This window comes from Bos grunniens, chromosome 6 (assembly GCF_055505025.1).
Source record: "Bos grunniens cultivar Pamir isolate PY7600 chromosome 6, Bosgru_T2T1.0, whole genome shotgun sequence".
NCBI classification, from domain to species: Eukaryota; Metazoa; Chordata; class Mammalia; order Artiodactyla; family Bovidae; genus Bos; species Bos grunniens.
In genome coordinates this window covers 76,169,841-76,194,367 of record NC_141170.1, presented here as the reverse complement: position 1 = coordinate 76,194,367, position 24,527 = coordinate 76,169,841, and the positions used below count along the sequence as shown (strand labels likewise).

Genomic DNA, 24,527 nt, shown 5'->3' with positions numbered 1-24,527 from the left:
TTATTGTCCTGACAAAGGAAATTTAGGCTGTTTCCAGTGAGAGTTTTTATTGTTGCAATCATGATTATATACGTGTCCAGGTCTATGTTTGTAGAAACAGGGTATATGATGGTATGTAAATTATGGGGTTTTGATACATGTACTTCTTCAGCTTTGCTAGATATTTCCTATTGTTCTCCTACCAGCAGTGTGTAAACATTCCTGCTTTGTAACAATTTCTCTGATGCTTGATATTATCCAGCTTTTAAATTTGTGCACCTGTGTGGTTGTCGAGTGGTATCTCATTGTGGCTTTTATTTGCATTTCCCTATTTTTTTTTTTTTTAATGATCTCCTATGTGTTTTTAAATGTTTACTAGCACTGTTTCTCCTTCTGTGAATGAACTATTCATACATTTTGTCCATTTTTTATAGTCTTGTTGGCCTTTTATGAATAATTGGAATATCCAAAAACAAATGTGGATTTGTCTATTTTTTGCAATTTTTTGCCTACTTTTTTGCAGTCTATCCTGTCAGTTTTTGCTACATGTATTTTGACTCTGTTATTAGGTAAATAAATATTTACAGTTATAAATCCTCTGGATAGATTGGCCCCCTTTTACGTATGAAATGTCTTCCCTTATACTTGGTAATGTTCTTGCTCTGAAATCTATAGTTATTCATAAAGCTACTTTGGTTTTCTTTGATTAGTGTTAGCATGGTATCTCTTTTCCATTCTGTCACTTTTAAGCTTCTTTGTCTTTATATTTTAAAAGGGTTTCTTTTAGGTACTATATAGCTGAGTCTGGTGTTTTTACCATTCTGATAAGATCTGCCATGGCAGTTCAACTGGGTCATTTAGACTCATTTACATTTAGTGATATTCATATAGTTAGGTTTAAATATACCATTGTGCTATTTGTTTTCTCTTTGTTCCATCTGTCTTTATTCTCTTTCCCCTCTTTTTATGTCTTTTTCAGATTAATTATTTTTAAAATAATTCTATTATATATTCTTTTGGCTTATTAGCTATAAGTCACATATTAATTTATTAGCTGTAACTCTTGTTTTTTCTTCATTAAGGCTTTTTCTCTAAATACCACTTAAGCCAGATATCAATGTTTTGATTTTTTTGTTATTTAGTTTTTAATATTTTCTGGTGACCACTATTATGCCTTCTTTACTCCCAAACTATTCAGATGTTCCTTTTCAGATTTCTGAAAGAATGAACTAATGTACTGTAGTTCAATCATTCTAACATGATTGATCAGGGATTTCCATCTGTATTTCTCCAATCCTTTGGAATTTATGGTCACTTTATTTATGAACCAATTTGTGCTCAACTTTCATAATGTTTCTGTCTGCATGAAAAGAATGTATATTTTTAAAATTGAAGCATTTATTATCATGCAGTGTCATATATATCAATCAGATCAAGCTTGTTAATATCTGCTATCCTTACTTTCTCCTGTTTCAATTGCTGAGAGAGGTGTTAGTATTAAGGTTATTCTAGGCACATAAAATGAGTAATTTTTTCTTATTTTTTGGAATAATTCCTATGTGTGGAGTTTTTTGGTTTTATTTTGTAAATGTTTGATAAAACTTGGGTAATTAAAATCTCTCATTATGGAGGTGGATTTGTCAACTTTACATTTAAGTCGTATCAATTTTTGCTTCACATATTTGGAAACTAGATTCTTAGATGCATGCAGCAGTGTCGTCACTACTTGGTGACCCATGGTATCTCAAGTAATGCTGTTTTTCCCTCCTTGAAATCCTCTGCTTTTTTTTTTTTTTTTTTAGGGGAAGGAGGAATCTCTCCCTCTATATTTTGACTTTCTATTTTTAACATAGTCTTAGGTATGTTGGTAAACAGTGTACCCCAGGATTTTAAAAAAAATTTACAGTCTGATGATCTTTGTCTTTTATCTGGGGAATTTAGTCCATTGACATATTCTTATAAGTGATCATTTATATCTTGTCATGCCACTTAACTTTATGTTTTTTTCCCTTTATCACTTCTATGTATTTTTAAAAATTATTTTCTTGTCCTCTTTTAAATTTATTTAGTTTTTCCTATTTAGCATAATGATTAAGAGCATGGGCTCTGGAATTCATCTCTTAGCTTTAGTACAAACCGAAATGGGAAATTTAATTAACCTCTTCATTTCTCAGTTTCCTTTCCTGAAAATGAGGCTAATAATGGCAGTTACTTAATAATTTTATTGTAAGGAGTTGACTCGATGGACGTAAGTCTGAGTGAACTCCGGGAGTTGGTGATGGACAGGGAGGCCTGGCATGCTGCGATTCATGGGGTCGCAAAAAGTCGGACATGACTGAGCGACTAAACTGAACTGAACTGAACTGAACTAAATATATATAAACTGATTAGAGTAGAGCCTGGCACAGACTTGCTATAGATGTGTTGGATTTATCTTTAAAACTATAAATTACATTTTTTCCTTAAGTGCTTACCTTAGAAATTTTAATTTGAATACTATATATATATATATATATATATAGTGGTGGTTTAGTGGCTAAGTTGTATCTGACTCTTGCAACCCCGTGGACTGCCAGGCTCCTCTGTCCAGGGGATTTTCCAGGCAAGAATACTGGAATGGGTTGCCATGTCCTTCTCCAATATATATCTATACATACATATATTTATAGTCTTTGGTCCAGGATTTTAATTCTATCTAGTTAATCTTTTTAATTCCCACAAAACAGACATTTTGTTATTGTTCTGCATGTTAATAGCTTGTTTAGATTATCCACATAGTCTATATTTAATATATCCATATTTAATAGTATATTTGCAATGCCATATTTTCTCATGTTTACTAGTACGTAAATTCATTTTCAAGCTAATCAAAGTTAAAATAATAAAATAATTTGAAGAGTCAAAACAAAACTGTTTTAGAAACTATCGACCCCCTGTTCTCTTCCATGTACTTCTTTAGAGGAAACCTCTTTAAATTCTGTTGGTTAATCCTTTTGGCATTGACTTCTGTATCTTAAATGGCATGCTTATATTCCTAGGTTTTGAGTTGTTTGCCTGTTGTAGGCATAAGCTATTGACCTCTCCCTGTGAAAGATGAAGATTTACCCATCTGTCCACTTTCTCTCCCTCTCCCTTCTCAATTTCTCCACCCCCAACAAAATCCCAGTACTGTGGAGAATGGGAATCGTTGCTGAGTTGGTACAAAGCTTCACTTTGGAACAATAAAGGGAGTTCAACAATGTGAGTGCACTCTGTGCCACTCAACTGTCCTCCTTAAACATAGTTAAGGAGTTTACTTAAACAAAGTGAAGTGGCAAGCTTTATATTATGTGTATTTTACCCCAATTTAAAATATTATCAGAGAGTACACTGAAATGTTTACAGATTAAATGAAAAGCATGGGTGGGTTAGATATGAAACAAGATTAGGAAAAGGTGGGAAACTGTGAAGCCCCATGTACATGTGTGGGACTTCGATGTACTATTCTGCCTACTTTTGTGCATGTTGGCAATTCAGTAGGAAATATTTTAAAATTTGAAGAATATCAAACTAAATGTTCTAGTAGATTAATATTCTTAAAGAAGTATTTCCCATAGCCTATGACATGCGCAAATTGTCCAGTTACTCCTTGAATTTGCTGCACAGCTACATCATTCTGGAGATTTATCCTGCTGAATTTTTCATTTCCTGGATCCTAGATCTTTCTCTTTCTTGGTTAACATCATTGTTTTAGAGAAATTTATCCTCTAGCAATATCCAATGAGAGATAAATTTTTTTTTCCAATATCCTGTGAGAGCTTATATGTCTGCTAAAATCTTTCTCCATTCTCACTTTTTTTTTTTTTTTCATTCTCACTCTTAATTAATGGAGAGATGAGTTGTGGTTACAAATGTGCTCATGTTCAGTCACTCAGTTGAGGAGTAATTTCTCCCCCACAGGCTAGTTGCTTTGTTGTCTCTTTCTTAGGCAGAACTTGTTTCTTGTTTATTCTGGCCCAGTGTGTGGAGTCCTTGCATCATCAGACTTGTGTGAACGTCTTATCATCAGTTTCCCATCTTTGGTGAGCTTTAGAATTTTTTTTATTCCCTTGTCCCACAGGCCATTAAAATGGAAGCTCACAACATCTGGGCTTCTCAGATGCTCTGAAGACAAAATCCTGCATCACTACTCATTTATGCTTCAGAATTTCTCTCACTTTGATTTTGTGTTGCCTAACATCTTGCAAGATGGATGGCACATTTAACAATACATTTTCCATATTCTATCAGGCACTTGTTGTTTGAAGGAGAGCTCAATATGTAATCTGCCTGGAAACAGTAGTCTTGTTCCTCATAAAGAATGGTCAGAACTTTTAAAGATTAGGCATAATCACATCTTGAGAAAATGCCTGATGAAGAAATGAATTATTAATATCATTCATTCAGGAAAATTTACATTCAAGTACTAGTGAGTGGACTTCCCAGGTGGCTCAGTGGTAAAGAATCCACCTGCCAATGCAGGAGATGTGGATTTGATCCCTGGGTCAGGAAGGTCCCCTGGAGTAGAAAATGGCAACCCACTCTAATATTCTTGCCTGGAAAATTCCATGGACAGAGGAACCTAGTGAGCTATGGTCCATGGGGTAACAGAGTTGGACATGACTGAGTGACTGAACACTGAGCACACTAATGAATACTGGCTACTATATATATATATATATATATATATATAATTTTTTCCTTTTTAATTTATTTTCTTTTATTGAAGGATAATTGCTTTACAAAATTTTGTTGTTTTCTGTCGAACCTCAACATGAATCAGCCATAGGTATACATGTATCCCCTCCCGTTTGAACCTTCCTCCCATCTCCCACCCCATCCCACCCCTCTAGATTGATACAGAACCCCTGTTTGAGTTTCCTGAGCCATACAGCAAATTCCTGTTGGCGATCTATTTTACATATGATAATGTAAGTTTCCATGTTACTCTTTCCATACATCTCACCCTCTCCTCCCCTCTCCCCATGTCCATAAGTCTGTTCTCTGTCTGTTTTTCCATTGCTGCCCTGTAAATAAATTCTTCAGTACCATTTTCTTAGATTCCATATATATGCATTAGAATACAATACTTATCTTTCTCTTTCTGACTCCCTTCACTCTGTATAATAGGTTCTAGGTTCATCCACCTCATCAGAACTGACTCAAATGTGTTCCTTTTTATGGCTGAGTAATATTCTATTGTGTATATGTACCACAACTTCTTTATCCATTCATCTGTCTATGGACATCTAGGTTGCTTCCATGTTCTAGCTATTGTAAATAGTGCTGCAGTGAACAATTAGATACATGTATCTTTTTCAGTTTTGGTTTCCCCCAGGGTATATGCCTAGGAGTGGGATTTCTGAGTCATATGGTGGTTTTATTCCTAGTTTTTTAAGGAATCTCCATACCGTCTTCCATAGGGGCTGTATCAATTTACATTCCCACCAACAGTGCAAGAGTTCCCTTTTCTCCACACCCTCTCCAGCATTTATTGTTTGTAGACTTTTTGATGATGGCCATTTGACCGGTGTGAGGTGATATCTCATTGTAGTTTTAATTTGCGATTCTTTAATAATGAGCGATGTTGAGCATCTTTCAAGTGTTTGTTAGCCATCTGTATGTTTTCATTGGAGAAATGTCTGTTTAGATCTTTTTCCCACTTTTTGATTGGGTTATTTGTTTTTCTGACATTGAGTTGTATGAGCTGCTTGTATATTTTGGAAATTAATCCTTTGTCAGTTGTTTCATTTGCTATTGTTTTCTCCCATTTTGATGATTGTCTTTTCACCTTCCTTACAGTTTCTTTGTTGTGCAAAAGGTTTTAAGTTTAATCAGGTCCCACTTGTCTATTTCTGTTTTTATTTCCGTTACTCTAGGAGGTGGGTCATAGAGGATCTTGCTTTGATTTATGTCATCGAGTGTTCTGCATATGTTTTCCTCTAAGAGTTTTATAGTTTCTGGTCTTACATTTAGGTCTTTAATCCATTTTGAGTTTATCTTTGTGTATGATGTTAGGAAGTGTTCTAATTTCATTCTTTTACATGTAGTTGTCCAATTTTCCCAGCACCATTTATTGAAGAGGCTATCTTTCCCCCATTGTATATTCTTGCCTCCTTTGTCAAAAATAAGGTACCCATAGGTGCATGGGTTTATTTCTGGGCTTTCTATCTTGTTCCATTGGTCCATATTTCTGTTTTTGTGCCAGTACCATACTGTCTTGATGACTGTAGTATACTCTGAAGTCAGGAAGGTTGATTGCTCCAGCTCCATTCTTCTTTCTCAAGACTGCTTTGGCTATTTGGGGTCTTTTGTGTTTCCATATAAATTGTGAAATTTTTTGTCCTAGTTCTGTGAAAAATGCCATTGGTAATTTGATAGGGATCACATTGAATCTGTAGATTGCATTTGGTAGTATAGTCATTTTCACAATATTGATTCTTCCTACCCAGGAACATGGAATATCTCTCCATCTGTTTATATTGTCTTTGATTTCTTTCATCAGCATCTTATAATTTTCTGTGTACAGTTCTTTTGTCTCCTTAGGTGAGCTTATTCCTAGACATTTAATTCTTTTTGTTGCAATGATGAATGGAAAGTGAAAGAAAGTGAAGTTCCTCAGTCATGTCCGACTCTTTGTGACCACAAGGACTGTAGCCTACCAGGCTCCTCTGTCCATGGAATTTTCCAGGCAAGAGTGCTGGAGTGGGTTGACATTTCCTTCACCAGGGAATCTTCTGGACCCAGGGATTGAACCTGAGTCTCCTGCATTGCAGGCAGATGCATGGTGAATGGAATTGATTCCTTAATTTCTCTTTCTGATTTTTCATTGTTAGTATACTATATATATTTTTAAAAGGCCACTATACATATTTTCTTTTATCAAAATTTCAACTATAATGGTTAATTTTTTATTCACATTCTGGTTCTCATAAGAACAATGTTGCTTATACATGCTTCATCTAGTATACACCTAGAATAAACTACACCACATAAGTGCATTTTCCTGCTGACATTGACCTCTTAAAATTGCAAAATTTATTGTAAGCACTTAAGGAGGACTGTGTTCCAAAATGCATGTCAAGTTATTCATTTCTAATGCTTCTAACATTGAGTAGCATGGGTGTCAGTTGACTCATCAGTCAGGCTTTATTACTAACAGCAGTGTGGTCCAGTGGAAGGACTTGAACTTCAGTATCAGACAGCTCTGAAACACATCTTGGTTCTGTGCATGCTAAGTTGCTTCAGTCATGTTCAACTCTTTGTGACCCTATGGACTGTAGCCTGCCAGACTCCTCTGTCTGTGGGATTCTCCAGGCAAGAATACTAGAGTGGGTTGCCATGCCCTCCTCCAGGGGATCTTCCCAACCTAGGGATCAAACCTGCAATTCTTGCAGCTCCTGCATTGCAGGTGGATTCTTTATCACTGAGCCACCAGAGAAGTCCCCATATCTTGGTTCTACCACTTAATGAAAAGTGTTGTCTTAGGTAAGTCACTTATTGGTGATATGTGAGGCCAGCTTGTACTGGCTCACCAGTGCCTACTGTTAAATTTTCATTAATTTTACAAACTGATTCTTTTTTAATGTGTATTTATTTGGCTGCATGAGGTCTTAGTTGCAGCACATAGGATTTTTGTTGTGGCATGTAGGATCTTTTGTTGCAGTGTATGGGTTCTTTATTGCAGTGCATGGGCTTCTCTCCAGTGGCTCTGAGCCTCTAGAATACACAGGCTAAGCAGTTGCAGTGCTCAGGTTTAGTTGCCTTGCAGCATGTGGAATCTTATTTCCCTGACCGAGGATTGAACCCATGTCCCTTGCCATGTCCCATTCTTAACCACTGGATGACCAGGAAAATCCCTTATGAGCTGATTCTTAGATATATAGCCAGTATTAAAGATTCAATTACATAAACATAAATAAATAATTTATATTAAAAACAAAGATAATAAATATTCAAATCCTTATCTCCTAATTATTTTAACACATTTTATTATTAGCTGTGCCCTTGAGGCTCTTGTACCTGTACAGAAGAAATACTGTCTAATGATGTGCCATTGTTCACCTTGCAACTCTGCCTTCAGTGCTATCCTGTGGGGTGCCTGAAATTGGTCATGTGTAAGTATTTACACCAGAGAAGGCAATGGCACCCCACTCCAGTACTCTCGCCTGGAAAATCCCATGATTGGAGGAGCCTGGTGGGCTGCAGTCCATGGGGTCGCTAAGAGTCAGACACGACTGACTTCACTTTCACTTTTCACTTTCATGCATTGGAAAAGGAAATGGCAACCCACTCCAGTGTTCTTGCCTGGAGAATCCCAGGGACAGGGGAGCCTGGTGGGCTGCTGTCTATGGGGTCACACAGAGTCAGACACGACTGAAGTGACTTAGCAGCAAGTATTTACACCACAGAAATTGGCAAGTGCTACAAGTCAGCATTTGATTTATTGTTTTGTTGGTTGCTTGGACTCAAGAAAATGACAGGTAAAATATAAATAATGCAGAGTAAATGTATGTGTAGTATACCTGTAACTGTTACATTGTGAGTAGGACAAAAAAAATCAAGGGAATATTCTTCCAGTGTTTGAAAACTATTACCAATTTAGCAAGAAAATTGCTCATGTCACTGATGAACAAGTGAAATTCTGATATATTATTGTTTTCCTTTCACTGTACCCATTAATTTAAGCAAAGATACCAGTCAACAGTCACATGAGAACTACTCACATTTGTCAGGTTGTATATTGTAGATTGGCTCCCCATATAAGAGTTTGTCAAAAATCTAAACAAGTATTCTATGAGAATCAACGGGCTATAAGGAATATACAGTAAACAGCATTGCATACTGTTATTTGGAAATTGTGTATTATATGTCCTTTATCCCAATATACCTCTATACCAATATAATTTGTAATAAATATGTATACATAATGGTACATACATTTTTTAATATACAACCAGTTGTTAATATTTACCAGCAGACAACTGCCTAAACTGTCTGAGATTAAGCTCCTTCATTTATTGTAAATCAATTATTCAAACTATGAATACCATGCTTGACTGAAGTTATATTTTAGTATTCATACCTATTTCATTCTAAGATTGAATATCAGTATTCTTTTTCTTTTTCCCTCTTAACCCCATATATAGACATAACTTGAGAGCCATTGGGATGTATAAAGCTTTTTGCCTCTATATGATATGGCCCTAAAGTATAATAATCTGTAATATTCATAATTTCTTTGTATAGATCTTTAGTACCCTGCCTTTATATCAACTGTCATTTTTGCTATTGTCAGAGCTCCTTCTTTTAGCCATCTTCCTGTGTCCCCATGGTTCTCTCCCGTTAATTATAGCGCATGTTGTCTTTTTGTTGGTCTGGAGACTATGTCTAATCCTATCAGAATTGTGCACAAAATATGAGAAAGTTAATGCTAAATGTAGGCCTAAAAAACTTCCTATAATTGTTTTAGTCTATTTACTCTAGCTGTGACTTCCTTTCTTGCGTGAAAGTCATTTTGAACTATTTTAAGTATATAAAAATGGTTGTGGATAATGTAATCATCAGCCTCTTAGATACCTGTTAGCCAGCTTAAGGAGTGAAACATAAGAGATACAAAGGGCCCTCAGGCTCCTGCTTGTTTCCATTTCCCTGCCTTTTCTACCCAAAGGCAGCCACCAGCTTGACCTGATCATCTCCAGGCATAGTGTTATGTGTTTACCTCATATGTATATGTTCAGAAAATCCATCTTTAGTTTTATATATTTTGTATAAAATGATACAGTACTGTATATAATTTTTTAAAAATTAATAACCTTTATATTTTAGAGCAATTTTAGAGTTATAGAAAAATTGAGCACAAAGTACAGAATTGTCATGTATCCCATTCCCCCAATTTCCCCTACCTAGCATTAGTGTGGGTCGTTAGTTACAAATGGTGGGTGAATATTGACACATTATTATTCAATGAAGTTCACAGTGTGTGGGTTTTGACAAATGTATAATGTCATGTACCCACTATTATAGTATCATACAGAATAGAGTCCACCCTTGAACAACATGGGGTTAGGGGAACAGACCCACTGCCCAGAGGAAAAGGCATGCATAATTTTAGTAGTTTCACTGCCATAAAAATCTCCTGTGCTCCATGTATTCATTCCTGTATATGTATTTTAAATCTTGATTTTTTTCTTTAGTTTAACATTATAGTTTTGAGGGTGTCTTAGCCCATTTGGACTGCTCTAACAAAACACCGTAAACCAGGGGATTTGTAAGCAACACACATTTATCCCTCACAGTTCTCGGTGCTGTAAGTTGGGGTTAGGGTGCCAGCATGGCCAGGTGAGGACCCTCTTCCTCATTACAGGCTTCTTGTATCCTCATGAGCAGAGGAGGTAGGGAGTGCTGTGGGGTCTCTTTTTAGAAGCAGTAATCTCATTCATGAATGCTCCATTCTCCTGACTTAAGCTCCTCCCCATATCCTCACACTGGGTGTTAGGATTTCCACCTCTGAATATGGGGGGACACAAACAGTCAGAGGAGAGTAGAAGGGTTATCTATGCTCTGATTCGTTCACTGTAACAACTTATTTGTGTTTCCTCTCTATGAATATACCTAAAGTTAATTATCTGTTCTGTTGGTAGGATATAGGTTGTTTCCAGGATTTTGCTGTGACAGAAAACTCTGCCTCAATAATCTCATATAATCTTTTTGTGAAAATATATGAGCACACTTTCAGGGTATGCCCTTAGAAGTGGAATTAAAGAGTCATGAGATTTTAAAAAATTAATCGTTTGTACCATAAAATGGATTCTAACTACCATTTTAGAAAAAATTTCTGTGTGAACAGATATTTCAAATCTAATGTAATCGTTGCTTTCTGTCCCTCTAATGTGTGATATTCTCTCTTACCTCTGGGCTTATTCTGATCCTAGCTCCTCTTTTTTTCTATTTTCACTCACCCCTACCTCCTAGCAGTTCACTTTGGTGAGTCAACATCTCCTCTAGAATTCAGTCTAGGAGTGTCTTCTCTAAGAATTTTCTGACTCTAGCCCACACCTGGATAAACACCTCTCCCTGTCTTTCTTGCAGGAACCATTACGTTGGCTGTTTTATAACTTCATGTAATTGACAAGGACAAGAATTGCAGCAGAGTTCACCCTGGTATCCACTAAGCTTAGCTTGGAGCCTGATACAGAGCATGTGTTGAATTAAGGGAGGAGTGAATAAATGAATGTAGGATACTTTTATCATCTCAAAAATGGCAGGAACTAACACCCTTCCCACAATCGCTGACTGGACCTTCTCAGGCTCCATGGTTAGAGGACAGGAAGATGGAGTTCAGGTGTCAAGGGTCAAAGATAGAGTCCAGAGACCGCTTTATGCACAGTGAGGACAAGGTGTGTCTGTCAGGGCCAGGAGAAATGTTCACAAGAAGGAGATGCTTTCAACTCAGACGCTCGTAAGCTGAGCCCTGCCTCTGTCTACCAGCTGGGAGATCTTCAGATAATGAACCGTGAAAGCCTGCTATGCTGCGGCATTATGCAATAATTTTTCACTTGCCACCAGTCAGCTTCAGGGATCAAGGACAGCTGAACACATAACCCACTCATGCATGTTATTTTAAAGACATATTTTAAAGTTATCAATATGGTACATTGAGTTAATGAGGGATGTTCTTTTGGTGACAAATATTTACATTCCACATATGCCTCTTGATGTCAAGAGTGTAACGGTTTCATTTTCTTCGTTTTTCTCAGGAGGCTGGGATGCAGATGGAAAAGGCCCTTGTGTCTGGGACACATTCACCCATCAGGGAGGAGAGAGAGTTTTCAAGAACCAGACTGGTGATGTAGCTTGTGGCAGCTACACTCTGTGGGAGGAAGATTTGAAATGTATCAAACAGCTTGGATTGACTCATTACCGCTTCTCTCTTTCCTGGTCACGTCTGTTACCTGATGGGACGACAGGTTTCATCAACCAGAAAGGCAAGTGTTTCTTAAAAATAGAAGGTTGCAGCTTTAATTCAAGGTTATTGCTGCAGTCTGGCATAATTAATCCAGGATGCTATTCTGCAGTATAGCTTTGAGATTGCAAGTTTTTAGAGCGATTATGGGATAAATTTTTTGAAATGGGTTTCCATTAACTTTTCCAGTATTATTCTGGTTTCCCTCGACTGGAGATCTTTGTTGGGAGGGGTGGAAATAGATGGACAGGAAGTGGGTTGGAATAAGTGTTTTATTTATGTAAAATGTTACTTGAGTATTGACCTGAAGGTGAATTTCCAAAGGTTGTGCATAATCTATTTTCAGTTGTGTTATGCTATGATAAGTCATGAAAAGCCCTGTAGAACTTGAGAAGATTCCGAGCATTTCAACTGGAGCTGAATTAGTGGAGTTAATTAGCTAGCACAGAGGTTGGCCCCAAAGGCCCTGGAATCTGTTCTCTTTGGATTAAGTGCCAGAGATTTCACTTACTATCTTTGTGAGCATCTCGTGGACCTCGCTTGGTGCCTCAGTTTCCCCATGAGGAGAAAGGGATACTGTAATAGCTCCTACTTCCAAGTGTTGTTGGAAGAGTAAATGAAACAGTCTTTTAAAGTGCTTTACACAGTAGCTGGTATAGCGTGAAAGCATTCAATAAGTGTTAGTTATTATTCTTCTTATGCCTTGTAATGAAAAAGACTATTGCCCTATTTTGGAGAAGGTAATGGCAACCCACTCCAGTACTCTTGCCTGGAAAATCCCATGGACGGAGGAGTCTGGTAGGCTTCAGTCCATGGGGTCGCAAAGAGTCAGACATGACTGAGCGACTTCCCTTTCACTTTTCACTTTCACGCATTGGAGAAGGAAATGGCAACCCACTCCAGTGTTCTTGCCTGGAGAATCCCAGGGATGGCAGAGCCTGGTAGGCTGCCGTCTATGGGGTTGCACAGAGTCGGACACGACTGAAGTGACTTAGCAGCATTGCCCTATTTGAAAGCCTATTATTTATGAAGCATTTTGCATATATTTTCTCTAAACCTCACAAATCAACGAGGAAGGTATAAGTATCACATTTTACAGAGGTGCATGTTCAAACCCAGATATTTTGTAAATTTGTATTTTTGGGTGGATCTGGAATTTAAGCCTAAGGTTTGGCTAACTCCTTCCACACAATGTGAGTTGGCAAACTATGACCTGAGACCTAAACTTGCCCTGATCCCTATTTGTATAAATAAAGTTTTATTTGTAGTACAACGGTACCCCTCCATTATGTGTAGTTGGAGGTTGCTTTCCCACTACTATGGTAGCATTGAATAGTTGGGGCAAAGACTGTACAGCCTGCAAAGCCTGAAATGTTTACCTCATGGTCCTTTATAGAAAAAGTTTTGTAACCCCTGCATGACAATGTAATGACTTCTTCATAAAGAACCTTTATTGCTCCTTTGTTCTGGATAAGATTTCCCATGACTTTTAGGGCTGGGACAGGGTGAGGCAAGGGGGTGCTTAATGTGCAGGATTTGGGAGGCGTGTTCTCTCAGCATCTTACAACTGCGAGGTTGCCTCACCACACCTGCACTTCAAAAAGACAGCATTGAAACGGAGAGGTTCTCCTTGATTAAGTTATCTGCTTTCCTGTACAAAACAACAACAACAGATGTAGTGAGAACAACCTGTGATAACAGCTCCTCGGTGGACTTGTGCACTTGCTTTCAGTGTAGAGGTGGGGGAAACCTCTGCACTGTGAAATGGAAGCACCGTCTATGGATGCACCACACCATGGCTTCCCCCAGATAAGAAAAATACAAGTTTAGCAGGCCCATGACTTGATTCTAAAGACATTAGGCCCTGTTTTTAACTGCTCTTGGTTAAAGGTTTCCTTTCTTGGCATCAGTGGCCAGTTTTATTTTTTGACTTTGAACAGGAGGTAATTTGTGGCTCAGTTTAAAAATTAACTTATAATTTTCCACCATCTTAATCCATCATCTGTACCCTCTCTTTTCTTTGGCACCCTCATAACCTTCAAGGATTAAAAGCTACGAGTAATCTCTGAGTTTTCTCTTTTCTTTTCTTCTTACATCTAACTAGTTGCCAAATCTGATCCATTCTTCTTATGCCTCTTTAACTTCTTCCCCCTGCCCGCTCCAGTCATCTTCTCTCTCCCTGCCCTGGTTTAGATGTTTTTCATCCTCATCAAGGGCTTTTTGATATGCCCTTGATGGATATACCTACTCTCACTCTCTTTCTTTGTCCTTTAATCCTTCGTGCAAAATGCCACCACAGCAATTTTCCGAAAGCTTGGCCCAAGACATGCTGGCTTGCATCATCTCCTGCTAAAACAAAGCAACATAAAATTTTTTTAGTCATCTAAACTCCTTCATATATCATTTCAGGTTTTACTTGACTTAGTCTTGACTCACCTCTGAGGCATTCCGGGCTGAAATCCCCCCATGCATGTGGTCTATGCAATTCCTCCACACAATGCCCTAAGCACATAACCCACTACTTATTAAACATGCTATGTAATTTTCCACTTTTGAAGAAAAACTTTTAAGTTTTTCCTCCTGCCTGGAATGGCTTTTTAAAAAAAATTCCCAATTACACCTGTGAAATGTTTTGTATACTTTTCAGGTCTAGCACTGGTGGTTCAGATGATAAAGGATCTGCCTGCAGTGCGGGAGACCCGGGTTCGATCCCTGGATTGGGAAGATCCCTGGAGGAGAGCATGGCAACCCACTCCTATATTCTTGCCTGGAGAATCCCCATGGACAGAGGAGCCTGGTGGGCTACAGTCCATGGGGTTGCAAAGAGTCGGACACGACTAAAGGACTAAGGACAGCACACAGTGCAAGGTCTAGCACGAATGTGTTCTCTTCCCTAGAGTCCCCATTTCAGGACAAAAAATATTTTTTTTCTTTAAATTCTCATAGTGGTTTGAAAAACTCTTAAAATATTTCTTACATTCTACACTCTTGGCATTATTAAATCCCCTGCTTGATTGTGAACACTTTGTGTTTAATTCAACCCAGCAAACATACATCAAGTGTCTACTTTGTGTCAGGGACAGTGCTCCATACTCTTAACAGAAATATGAGAGAATCCCTGAAATTGTTTACAGGGTAATGGGCAGATAGGTCTGCCTTGTTTACTCCTGTGACCTAGTACAGTGCCCTGCAGGGAGGAATTCAGGAAACACTTAACTGAATTAGATCAATAACCATCATAAAGGTCACTCTAAGGGTAGTTAGTTAGTTGCACAGTCGTGTCTGACTCTGTGTGATCCCATGGACTGTAGCCCACCAGGCTCCTCTGTCTTTGGAATTCTACAGGCAAAAGTACTGGAGTGGGTTGCCATTGTAGTGGTTGACTTTTCTTGAGTATATAGTGTGTGCAGCTCCCTGTGCCAAGCACTGCACCTGCTTTTGCTGAGTCAATGCTCCTAACAGCCTTGTGAGTGAGGAGGGCTTTCCCTAAACAGAGGGAATCATGGTAATCTGAGGTGTAAGACTGGGCATAAATTTGCCAAGACAACAATTTTAGTTAGAGCTGAGTTCAACCTAGTTCTGTCTCATGTCAAAAACATAAGGTTCCAGAGACATTTACAACATGAAACCACTTGTATGCTTTGTGCTGGGCTTCCCTGGTGGCTGAGATGGTAAAGAATCTACCTGCAATGCAGGAGACCTGGGTTCAATCCCTGGGTTGGGAAGATCCCCTGGAGAAGGGCATGGCAACCCACTCTAGTATTCTTGCTTGGAGAATCCCATGGGCAGAGCAACGTGGAAGGCTACAGTCCATGGGGTCGCAAACAGTTGGATATGACTGAACGACTAACACACACACACACACACACACATGCTTTGTGCTACAATTTCCCTGATAGTAACATGAGGTAGAGGCACTACATTACTAAAACTCATGCCACTGCTCTAGCCTATGATTCTAGGAGTTTGGAGTTTTTACTAAGTTTCCATTTGGGTGGTAAACAACAACAACAAAAAACCCACCACCTTAATGTAGATCCATAATTCTTTATCTGAAATTCTAAAATCCAAAAGGTTCTGAATATTGAATCGTTTTTTACTAAGTTTAATTCTAAAACAAAGTAGGCAGCAAAAGCTGACCTGAGTTGATGGCAAAGTTTTAACATTATCTCAGTTTATTTTGCTTAGAATATTTATCTGTTTTACTGCAGAAATATTAAGGGATACTGACCTATCCCTATTGGGGGTGTTAAACTTAATATACAATATTTACTGTGTTTCTTTTCTAAAAATCCTCAAATTCTGAAAACATGGCTGCCAAGATTTTCAGATAAAGGATTATGGACCTGTGGCAATACCTTAACATGTCTAGTTACTTAACACCAACTCCAGATACACAGAGGTTCATGGAGCTCACTGTAGATTAGATGTCCAAGAACAGAGCAGCAGAGAAGGTAGAGAGTGGTGGTGGAAGGGGGCTGGAGTCACTGGGGCCACCCAGACAATGTGAGGGATTCACTGGTGCAGTTCTCACTTGGGGATCACATTGTCTCAGCACTGAGCTTTTTATGTTTGGCACTAGCTTTTGTAAAGCCAAAGCTGATTAATATTACAGACTTTTCCATGAGCAAGAGGGCACTGGAGGTGCTTCCAGTAGGCAGAATTTCAATAAGTGGTTGCTCATTCTTGTGCAGTGATCTGTTGAAGCAGTTGGAACTGTTTTAACTCAGAAAGGCCATCATTTGTTTTTTCTGTTTAAACATTTTCTCAAAGAGCATGTAAAGAATTAGAGAATCCTTGTCACTGTCTTTTCCAAGAAACTCGAGTTTTTGTATTTGACTTCCTATTTTAAAGCTTAATGAGAGGACATTTGGAAATGTGTAAATAAAATCCCGTGTTCCCAAATTGGAAGAATATTTTATAAAGTGGAATTATTACATGGCTTTTCTCTTTCAAATGTCAAGTTTTTGAGGCTTAACAAGAAGAGATTGAGCTGGCAACTGAAATCACATATTTCTGTATTTCTCAACTGTTCAAGTGCATTTTCATATCTGCCACAAATGTAAGTTTCAAGTGATTAGCTGAAGACCCAATTATTGGAAATAGAAAGGGAAAAGGAAAAGGAATGGTTATGTAGAATTTCTTTCACACTTTAAGATTTAAAATATTAGCACACTTAGAGGGATGGTAGTTAAGTAAACTAAAGGAGTATTTATTAATCTCCTACTCTATACTGGGCAGCGTGGTAGACTGAATGATGCCCCCTCAAAGATGTCCATGTCTTCATTCTTAGAAACTGAATATATTATCTTACATGATAAAAGGGACTTTATAGGTGTGCTTAAGTTAAGGATCTTTAGATGGGGAGATTATCCTGGTTTATCTGGATAGGTGTCATCACACAGATCCTTAAAAAAGTAAGTAAGAGGATCATAGTCAGAGAGAGAAGGTATAAGAACTGAGGCAGAGGTCAGACAGGAAACAAGGAGTTTCAGTGCTGGCTCTGATGATGGAGGAAGAGGTCATGAGCCTCTAGAAGCTGGAAAAGGCAAGGAAATGGATTCTCTTTGCGAACTCCCAGAAGGAATGAAGCTCTGCTGACATCCTGATTTTAGCCCAGTGAGAACCATATTGGACATCTGATGGCTAGAACTGTAAGATAATAACTCGGTGTTGGTTTAAGCCACCAAGTTTGTAGTAATTTGTTACAGCAGCAATAGGAAACTAACACAGAGACTATGCCAACAGAAATTGGTGGTTGGGTCTAAGGAGGGGTGAACCTAGAGAATTATATGTCTGACACAGGTAGGCACTAGGTCAAAGTTCATCCTTCATTAAGACATTTACAGTTTGACTAGAAGAATTTCAGGATAGTTATTTTATGAACTGAGACGTTATCTTTGAAAGTTTCAGCCGCATGCTCTTTTAAGGGAATTTTCCCATTTCTTTGTTCTATATAACCCTGTTCCGCTCTTGGCCACAGCTGACTGGATGGAGGAAAACTTATTTCCCTGTGACATATAAATTTTGTAACTTCATTAGAAAAGATAATCCTGTTCAACTGCCTCCCTGTCTCAGGGATGTTTGGAATTGAGGAGTTGAAGCCTGATTTGGTGGGTGGTTGGCCCTAAGGCTGTGAGGTAGTCTTGGCAGATAGGATGCCCATTTTGAGACCGTAACAAATTGGCTACACAAAGGAAACTGGTTTTTTGAGCAGGAGAGGAATGGAGTAGATGTGTTGAGGGAAGTTAAGGTAGGAGACATCAGTCTATTTTGAGAGGTTAAGATTTTCTCAGCTCCCAGCTTTAAGTTCCAGTTGTGATTATTTCCTGTCATTTGGTATCTGATATCTCTCTGTCATTTCAAATAATGGTCACTGCATTCCCTACCAGTCAGCCTCCTGCCTCTAATGCATTTGAGTTAATCTTTACATTTTGAGTTAATCTGATTGGGCTTCTTTTCCCTATTTCCAAAAGACTTTGACTTAAACATGCTTCATATTTTCAAAGATCAAATAAGAAGGAATGGGTTTAATTAAAGCAAAGGTGATGGTAGTAACTGTGAAAGAAGGCTATGAAAGTTTTAATACTTACAATAACCCTGCCCTAAATATCAAGATGTAGAACAGGGTCCATTTGACTTCTTGGGGTTTCAGGTTGGTAACTGATGATCATTTAAAAATACATATTTATGTGGACTTCCCTGGCAGTCCAGTGGTTAAGACTTCTGCTTTCAACGCAGAGGGTTCAATCCCTGGTTTGGGAACTAAGAGCCTACATGCCATGCAACCAAGAAATAAAAAAAAAAAAAAAAAAAAACCAAAAATACGTATTTATGGATAGAATGAGTTACCCTGAATTGTATGAGTTTGGTAAAGCTAGAGAACTCTCTGACTATTTGTTCTCAATGCTTAAATACTCCTGCGGTGACGCTATTACTATTCCTCTTTTAGAGATGAGGAGATGTGGGTGTAGAGAGGCAGTCATGTAATTTGTCCATGATCCCTTGTCTTAATTGTTTGACTCTGGAGCTCTGGTCTTCAATGCTTCACTCCATTTCATCATGGAAAGGTTTCACTGGAGTACTGAATAAACTGAATAATCCAGAAGTAAAGTTCTGGGATGATAAATATTAAGTATGCAATGCTTTGTTGCTCTGCCATGTTGATGAGTTAGAAAAAGTTTTACTTAAATTTTTTAAATCTTCAATTCAATTGCACATCATCATGTTGTTTGAGTTACATTGATTGCCATCATTAATGATTGCATCATATTAAATGATGCTTATAAATCATTGATTCCTCCAGAAATAAGAAAACCCATGATATTATGAGTCAGATCCAAAGTAGGTGATTATTAAGGCTAGGAAAACAGTATCACTCTGATTTTGGTTCGGAAACGTTAGTGTAAGAAGGGGAATGTCACAGTGGGAACAGCTCAGTCTTTATAGTGAGACAGACTGGCTTTAAATGTTGGCTTTGCTATCTGTAAACATTGTCACTTGAAATCTGGAACTCACTTTCTGAATCTCCATTTTTTCATATATTTATTGAAACTAAAAATGCCTACCTCTTGGACTTAGTGCAGGGATTAAACAAAATGTGTGACATCATGTATGTATAGTATGAATACAAAACACAAAAACTGATATTATTTTTATATTCAAAGCCAGTGGAAGGCATTGACTATGAAAACCTTAACACAGTCCAATATCAAGATGATTCCATCATACAGATCTTTGGATATTCCCTTTTACAAAGGAGGAAATATGGGCTTACAGAGGCCCAGAGATGGAATGGTGGAATGATCTTTTACAGAGAGAGGAAAGCTTTATAAACTTTGGTGAGTGTTAGTATTCCATGGCTGCTACAACAAATTATTACAAGCTTACTTGCTTAAAATCACACAAATTTACTACCTTAGAATTATGTGGGTTAGAAGTCTGACACAGGTCTCTCCAGAATAAATACCTCTGTGCTTACAGGCTGCATGTCTTTTACAAAGATCTAAGGGAGACTCGGTTTCTTAGTTCATTCAGGTTGTTAGCAGAATTCAGTTTCTTGTGGCTGTAGGACTGGAGTCTCCTTTTCTTTGATGACTGAGCTGAGGACCGTTTTCAGCCTCTATAGGCCACCTGCATTCCTCAGCTGCTGGCTCCCTTCCTCCATCTTCAAAACCAGCAATAGTTGGTTGAATCCCTCTTATGCAGCCACCTCTTGTGCCTCTTTTTTCTGTTGTTGTATCTTTTTGACCCACTCTTCTGCCATCCTCTTTCACTTCTAAGGACTCATGTGGCAGTGTGGGTCCACCTGAACAATCTAGAAACATCTTCCTAACTCAGGATCCTTAATCAGAATGATATCTGCAAAGTCCCTTTGAAGTAACATAAAAAGTAAAGTAACATATTCACATGATCTGTGGATTACAACTTGGACATCTTCTGGGTGGTGTAACTTATGTCCACCCAGTGAGTAATGGCATGCAAACGGGGCTTCCAAGTATGGAGTTGCTATGCATGACCCACATGATGTTCATGCTTGCAAAATAAGTGAGCTGTTATTAAAAATTACCCATTCTTACAGACAAACAGATAACCCAATGCCTTGCATAATTTGGCTTCTGCTTATGCTGCTTACCTCTCACTATTCTTATTCCCCTTCTGCTGAGCTATACATTCTCCTTATTGTGAGTTTTCAGTTACCAGAAAGAGCCATATTGTTCTAAGAGAATGAATTTACAAATGATGGCCATGCCATAAATGATGGTAAAACTCTGACCCTCATAAAAAGTTCAGGCAGCCAAACCACAATTTCTGTATCAGTTGACCCAGAAAAGTCAGAATATGGTCAACAACTGCCCCTTCTTTGTTTTTGCTCCTCTGTCCTCTTTGAACTTAGGACCAATCAGAAAAAGGCAAATTTGCTTCCCAACCCAATTGCCCAAGATGCCCTGGTTCCAGTTAGCCCACCTCCAGCCTCCTTGTGCCAACAGCTTTCAGTCAAAAGGTACCTGGATCCTCCCCTCATTGTTTTTATTGTGAAACTTTCCTGCCTCCCTGATAGCCTTTGAGTATCTGCCAAATGCTAGTGATAATGGCTGGCTCCTTGTTGCAAACTTGGAATAAGCAGACTGTTCACATTTGGGAGGTCTTTGTTGATTTCCATTCTTCTTTTGGCCTTTTGCACATTTGTTTCCCTTTTTTCTCTTCCTGGATCTGTCCTCCTTGCCTTATGTGGGTCATTTGTATCCATCTTTTAAGGATCAGTTTAGATGTCGCTCATGACAACAATAACAATAATAATCATTATTAGAATCATAGTTAACTGTGCCAAGAACTGTTCCAAGCATGTTCAATTTATCAACTCATTAAACTCTCAGAACAATTACTGAAATAGGTTTCTATTATTGCTTACATTTTACAGACAAGAAAAGATAACTCAGAGAGATAAAGTAAGTCTCCTGAGGTCACTGAACTAGTAGGTGAAGGTTTTGGGATAGAACTTAGGTAGCCTGTCACCATAGTTCACTTTTGAAACCATGCTGCTACTCTGCTTTCAGAGTAGATTTTCATATGCCCTCAGTTTGGGATGGGCACTTACCTTTAATAATAATACTGTATGATAATTATTTATGAATTTATTTGTAGTCCCTACTAACTTTATGGGAAATAGATGGGGAAACAGTGGAAACAGTGTCAGACTTTATTTTTCTGGGCTCCAAAATCATTTCAGATGGTGACTGCAGCCATGAAATTAAAAGACGCTTACTCCTTGGAAGGAAAGTTATGACCAACCTAGATAGCATATTGAAAAGCAGAGACATTACTTTGCCAACAAAGGTTCGTCTAGTCAAGGCTATGGTTTTTCCTGTGGTCATGTATGGATGTGAGAGTTGGACTGTGAAGAAGGCTGAGTGCCGAAGAATTGATGCTTTTGAACTGTGGTGTTGGAGAAGACTCTTGAGAGTCCCTTGGACTGCAAGGAGATCCAACCAGTCCATTCTGAAGGAGATCAGCCCTGGGATTTCTTTGGAGGGAATGATGCTGAAGCTGAAACTCCAGTACTTTGGCCACCTCATGCGAAGAGTTGACTCATTGGAAAAGAGTCTGATGCTGGGAGGGATTGGGGGCGGGAGGAGAAGGGGACGACAGAGGATGAGATGGCTGGATGGCATCACTGACTCGATGGACGTGAGTCTGGGTGAACTCCGGGAATTGGTGATGGACAGGGAGGCCTGGCATGCTGTGATTCATGGGGTCGCAAAGAGTAGGACATGACTGAGCGACTGAACTGAATTAATATTTAAGGGGCTTCCCCGATGGCTCAATGTGTAAAGAATCTGCCTGCAAAGCAGGAGGCACAGGAGATGCAGGTTTTATCCCTGGGTTGGGAAGATCCCTGGAGAAGCAAATGGCAACCCACTCCAGTATTCTTGCCTGGGAAATCCCATGCAGAGAGGAGCCTTGGCAGGCTACAGTCCAAAGAGTCATAAACGGTCGGGCACTACTGAGCAACTAAACATGCCTGGTTACTACTACAATTAAAGTTTTCTTAGTACAAGGAGAGTGTTTATAATGTTTGTAATCAAGCATATAGTAGTGTCTCTGTAAATGCGTATTTGAGGAATGGACAAATTAATGATTGAATAAATGAAATGTACACAAAAGTCTCAATTATTATTTAAAATTGGAAGATAATAACTTTAAGAAGAGGTAAAGGGACCCTGCTTCTATGCAAACTTTGAATGCAACACAAGTTCTGCTTATGAATTTACAATTATTATTCAGGAAATCATCTCTCAAAACAGGAATGCTTCTCTCCTCTTTGCTTAGTTTCTTTCCAAACTCTTATTTTTTTTTAATTAAATTTTTAAAATTGTTTTAAGTGTTTACTGGAGTGTAAGTGTAAAAGCATTAGTTGCTCAGTCATGTGTGACTCTTTGTGACCCCATGGACTGTAGCCCAACAGGCTCCTCTGTCTATTGGTATTCTCCAGGCAAGTATACGGGAGTAAGTAGCCTTTTCCAGGGGATCTTCACAACCCAGTCATTGAACCTGGATCTCCTGCATTGCAGGCACAGCCATCAGGAAATAGTTGCTTTGCAATGTTTTCTTAGTTTCTACTGTACAGGAAAGTGAATCAGCTATACGTATACATATATCTCCTCTTTTTCCCTCCATACTCTTACACATATAATCATGTTCTGTGCTGTGCTTAGTCACTCAATCATGTCTGACTCTTTGTGACCCCATGGACTGTAGCCCACCAGTCTCCTCTGTTCATGGAATTCTCCAGGCAAGAATACTGGAGTGGGTTGCCATTCTCTTCTCCAGGGGATCTTCCCAACCCAAGGATCGAACCTGGGTGTCCTGCATTGCAGCCAGATTCCTTACCATGTGAGCCAACAGGGAAGCCCAGGTATTTCTATGGATTATGTCAGAACTTTGGAGCAAACTGTCCAATGGAAAGTTCTTTAATGTGTCAAACCCCTAGTTCTGTCTTTGTAACTCACACCCTGGGACTGACGCTGAGCCCTTGTCCATGTTCAATGAGTCTCTTTTCTTAGACTTGTAAGACTCACCTGTTTGGAGAAGCACCAAGGCAGTCATTGCATTCATCTTCTTTACTTTATGTTGAATATTGTTGAAATCTATTCATTCACTCAAGAGCTATTTATTGAGTCTCTACTAGGTTTCTGCTATTGTCCCAGGATTTGGGGGATCCAGAGGTAAATTAGACAAGGCTCATGACCTAACCGAAGCAGAAGATATTAAGAAGAGGTGGCAAGAATACACAGAAGAACTATACAAAAAAGATTTTAATGACCCAGATAATGATAGGTCATACGCTCACACGACGGTGTGATCACTAGAGCCAGACATCTTGGAGTGCAGTCAAGTGGGCCTTAGGAAGCATCACTACCAACAAAGCTAGTGGAAGTGATAGAATTCCAGCTGAGCTATTTCAAATCCTAAAAGATGATGCTGTGAAAGTGCTGCACTCAATAGGCCAGCAAATTTGGAAAACACAGCAGTGGCCACAGGACTGGAAAAGGTCAGTTTTCATTCCAGCCCCAAAGAAAGGCAGTGCCAAAGAATGTTCAAACTATCACACAATTGCACTCATTTCACATGGTAGCAAAGTAATGATCAAAATTTTCCAAGCCAAGCTTCAATAGTACGTGAACTGAGAACTTCCAGATGTTCAAGCTGGATTGAGAAAAGGCAGAGAAACCAGAGATCAAATTGCCAACATCTGTTGGATCACTGAAAAAGCAAGAGAGTTCCAGAAAAACGTCTACTTTTGCTTTATTGACTATGCTAAAGCCTTTGACTATGTGGATCACAACAAACTGTGAAAAATTCTTCAAGTGATGGGAATGCCAGACCACCTTATCTGTTTCCTGAGAAACCTGTATGCAGATCAAGAAACAACAGTTAGAACAGGACATGAAACAATGGACTGGTTCAAAATTGGGAAAGGAGTACGTCAAGGCTTTTTATTGTAACCCTGGTTATTTAACTTTAATGCAGAGTACATCATGTGAAATGCTGGGCTAGGTGAGGC

General features: G+C 38.7%; 1 protein-coding gene across 3 annotated transcripts in view; it reads left to right on the top strand.

Moving 5' to 3' along the window:
- The window catches only part of LOC147370898 (cytosolic beta-glucosidase), a 132,000-nt gene that overhangs the window by 41,316 nt on the left and 66,157 nt on the right, over positions 1–24,527 (top strand). For all 3 annotated transcript variants that reach the window (XM_086406277.1, XM_086406276.1, XM_086406275.1), the window contains exon 2: positions 11,757–11,984. In XM_086406277.1, the coding sequence (XP_086262403.1) occupies positions 11,757–11,984 (228 nt within the window). The remainder of the gene's footprint in view (positions 1–11,756; positions 11,985–24,527) is intronic.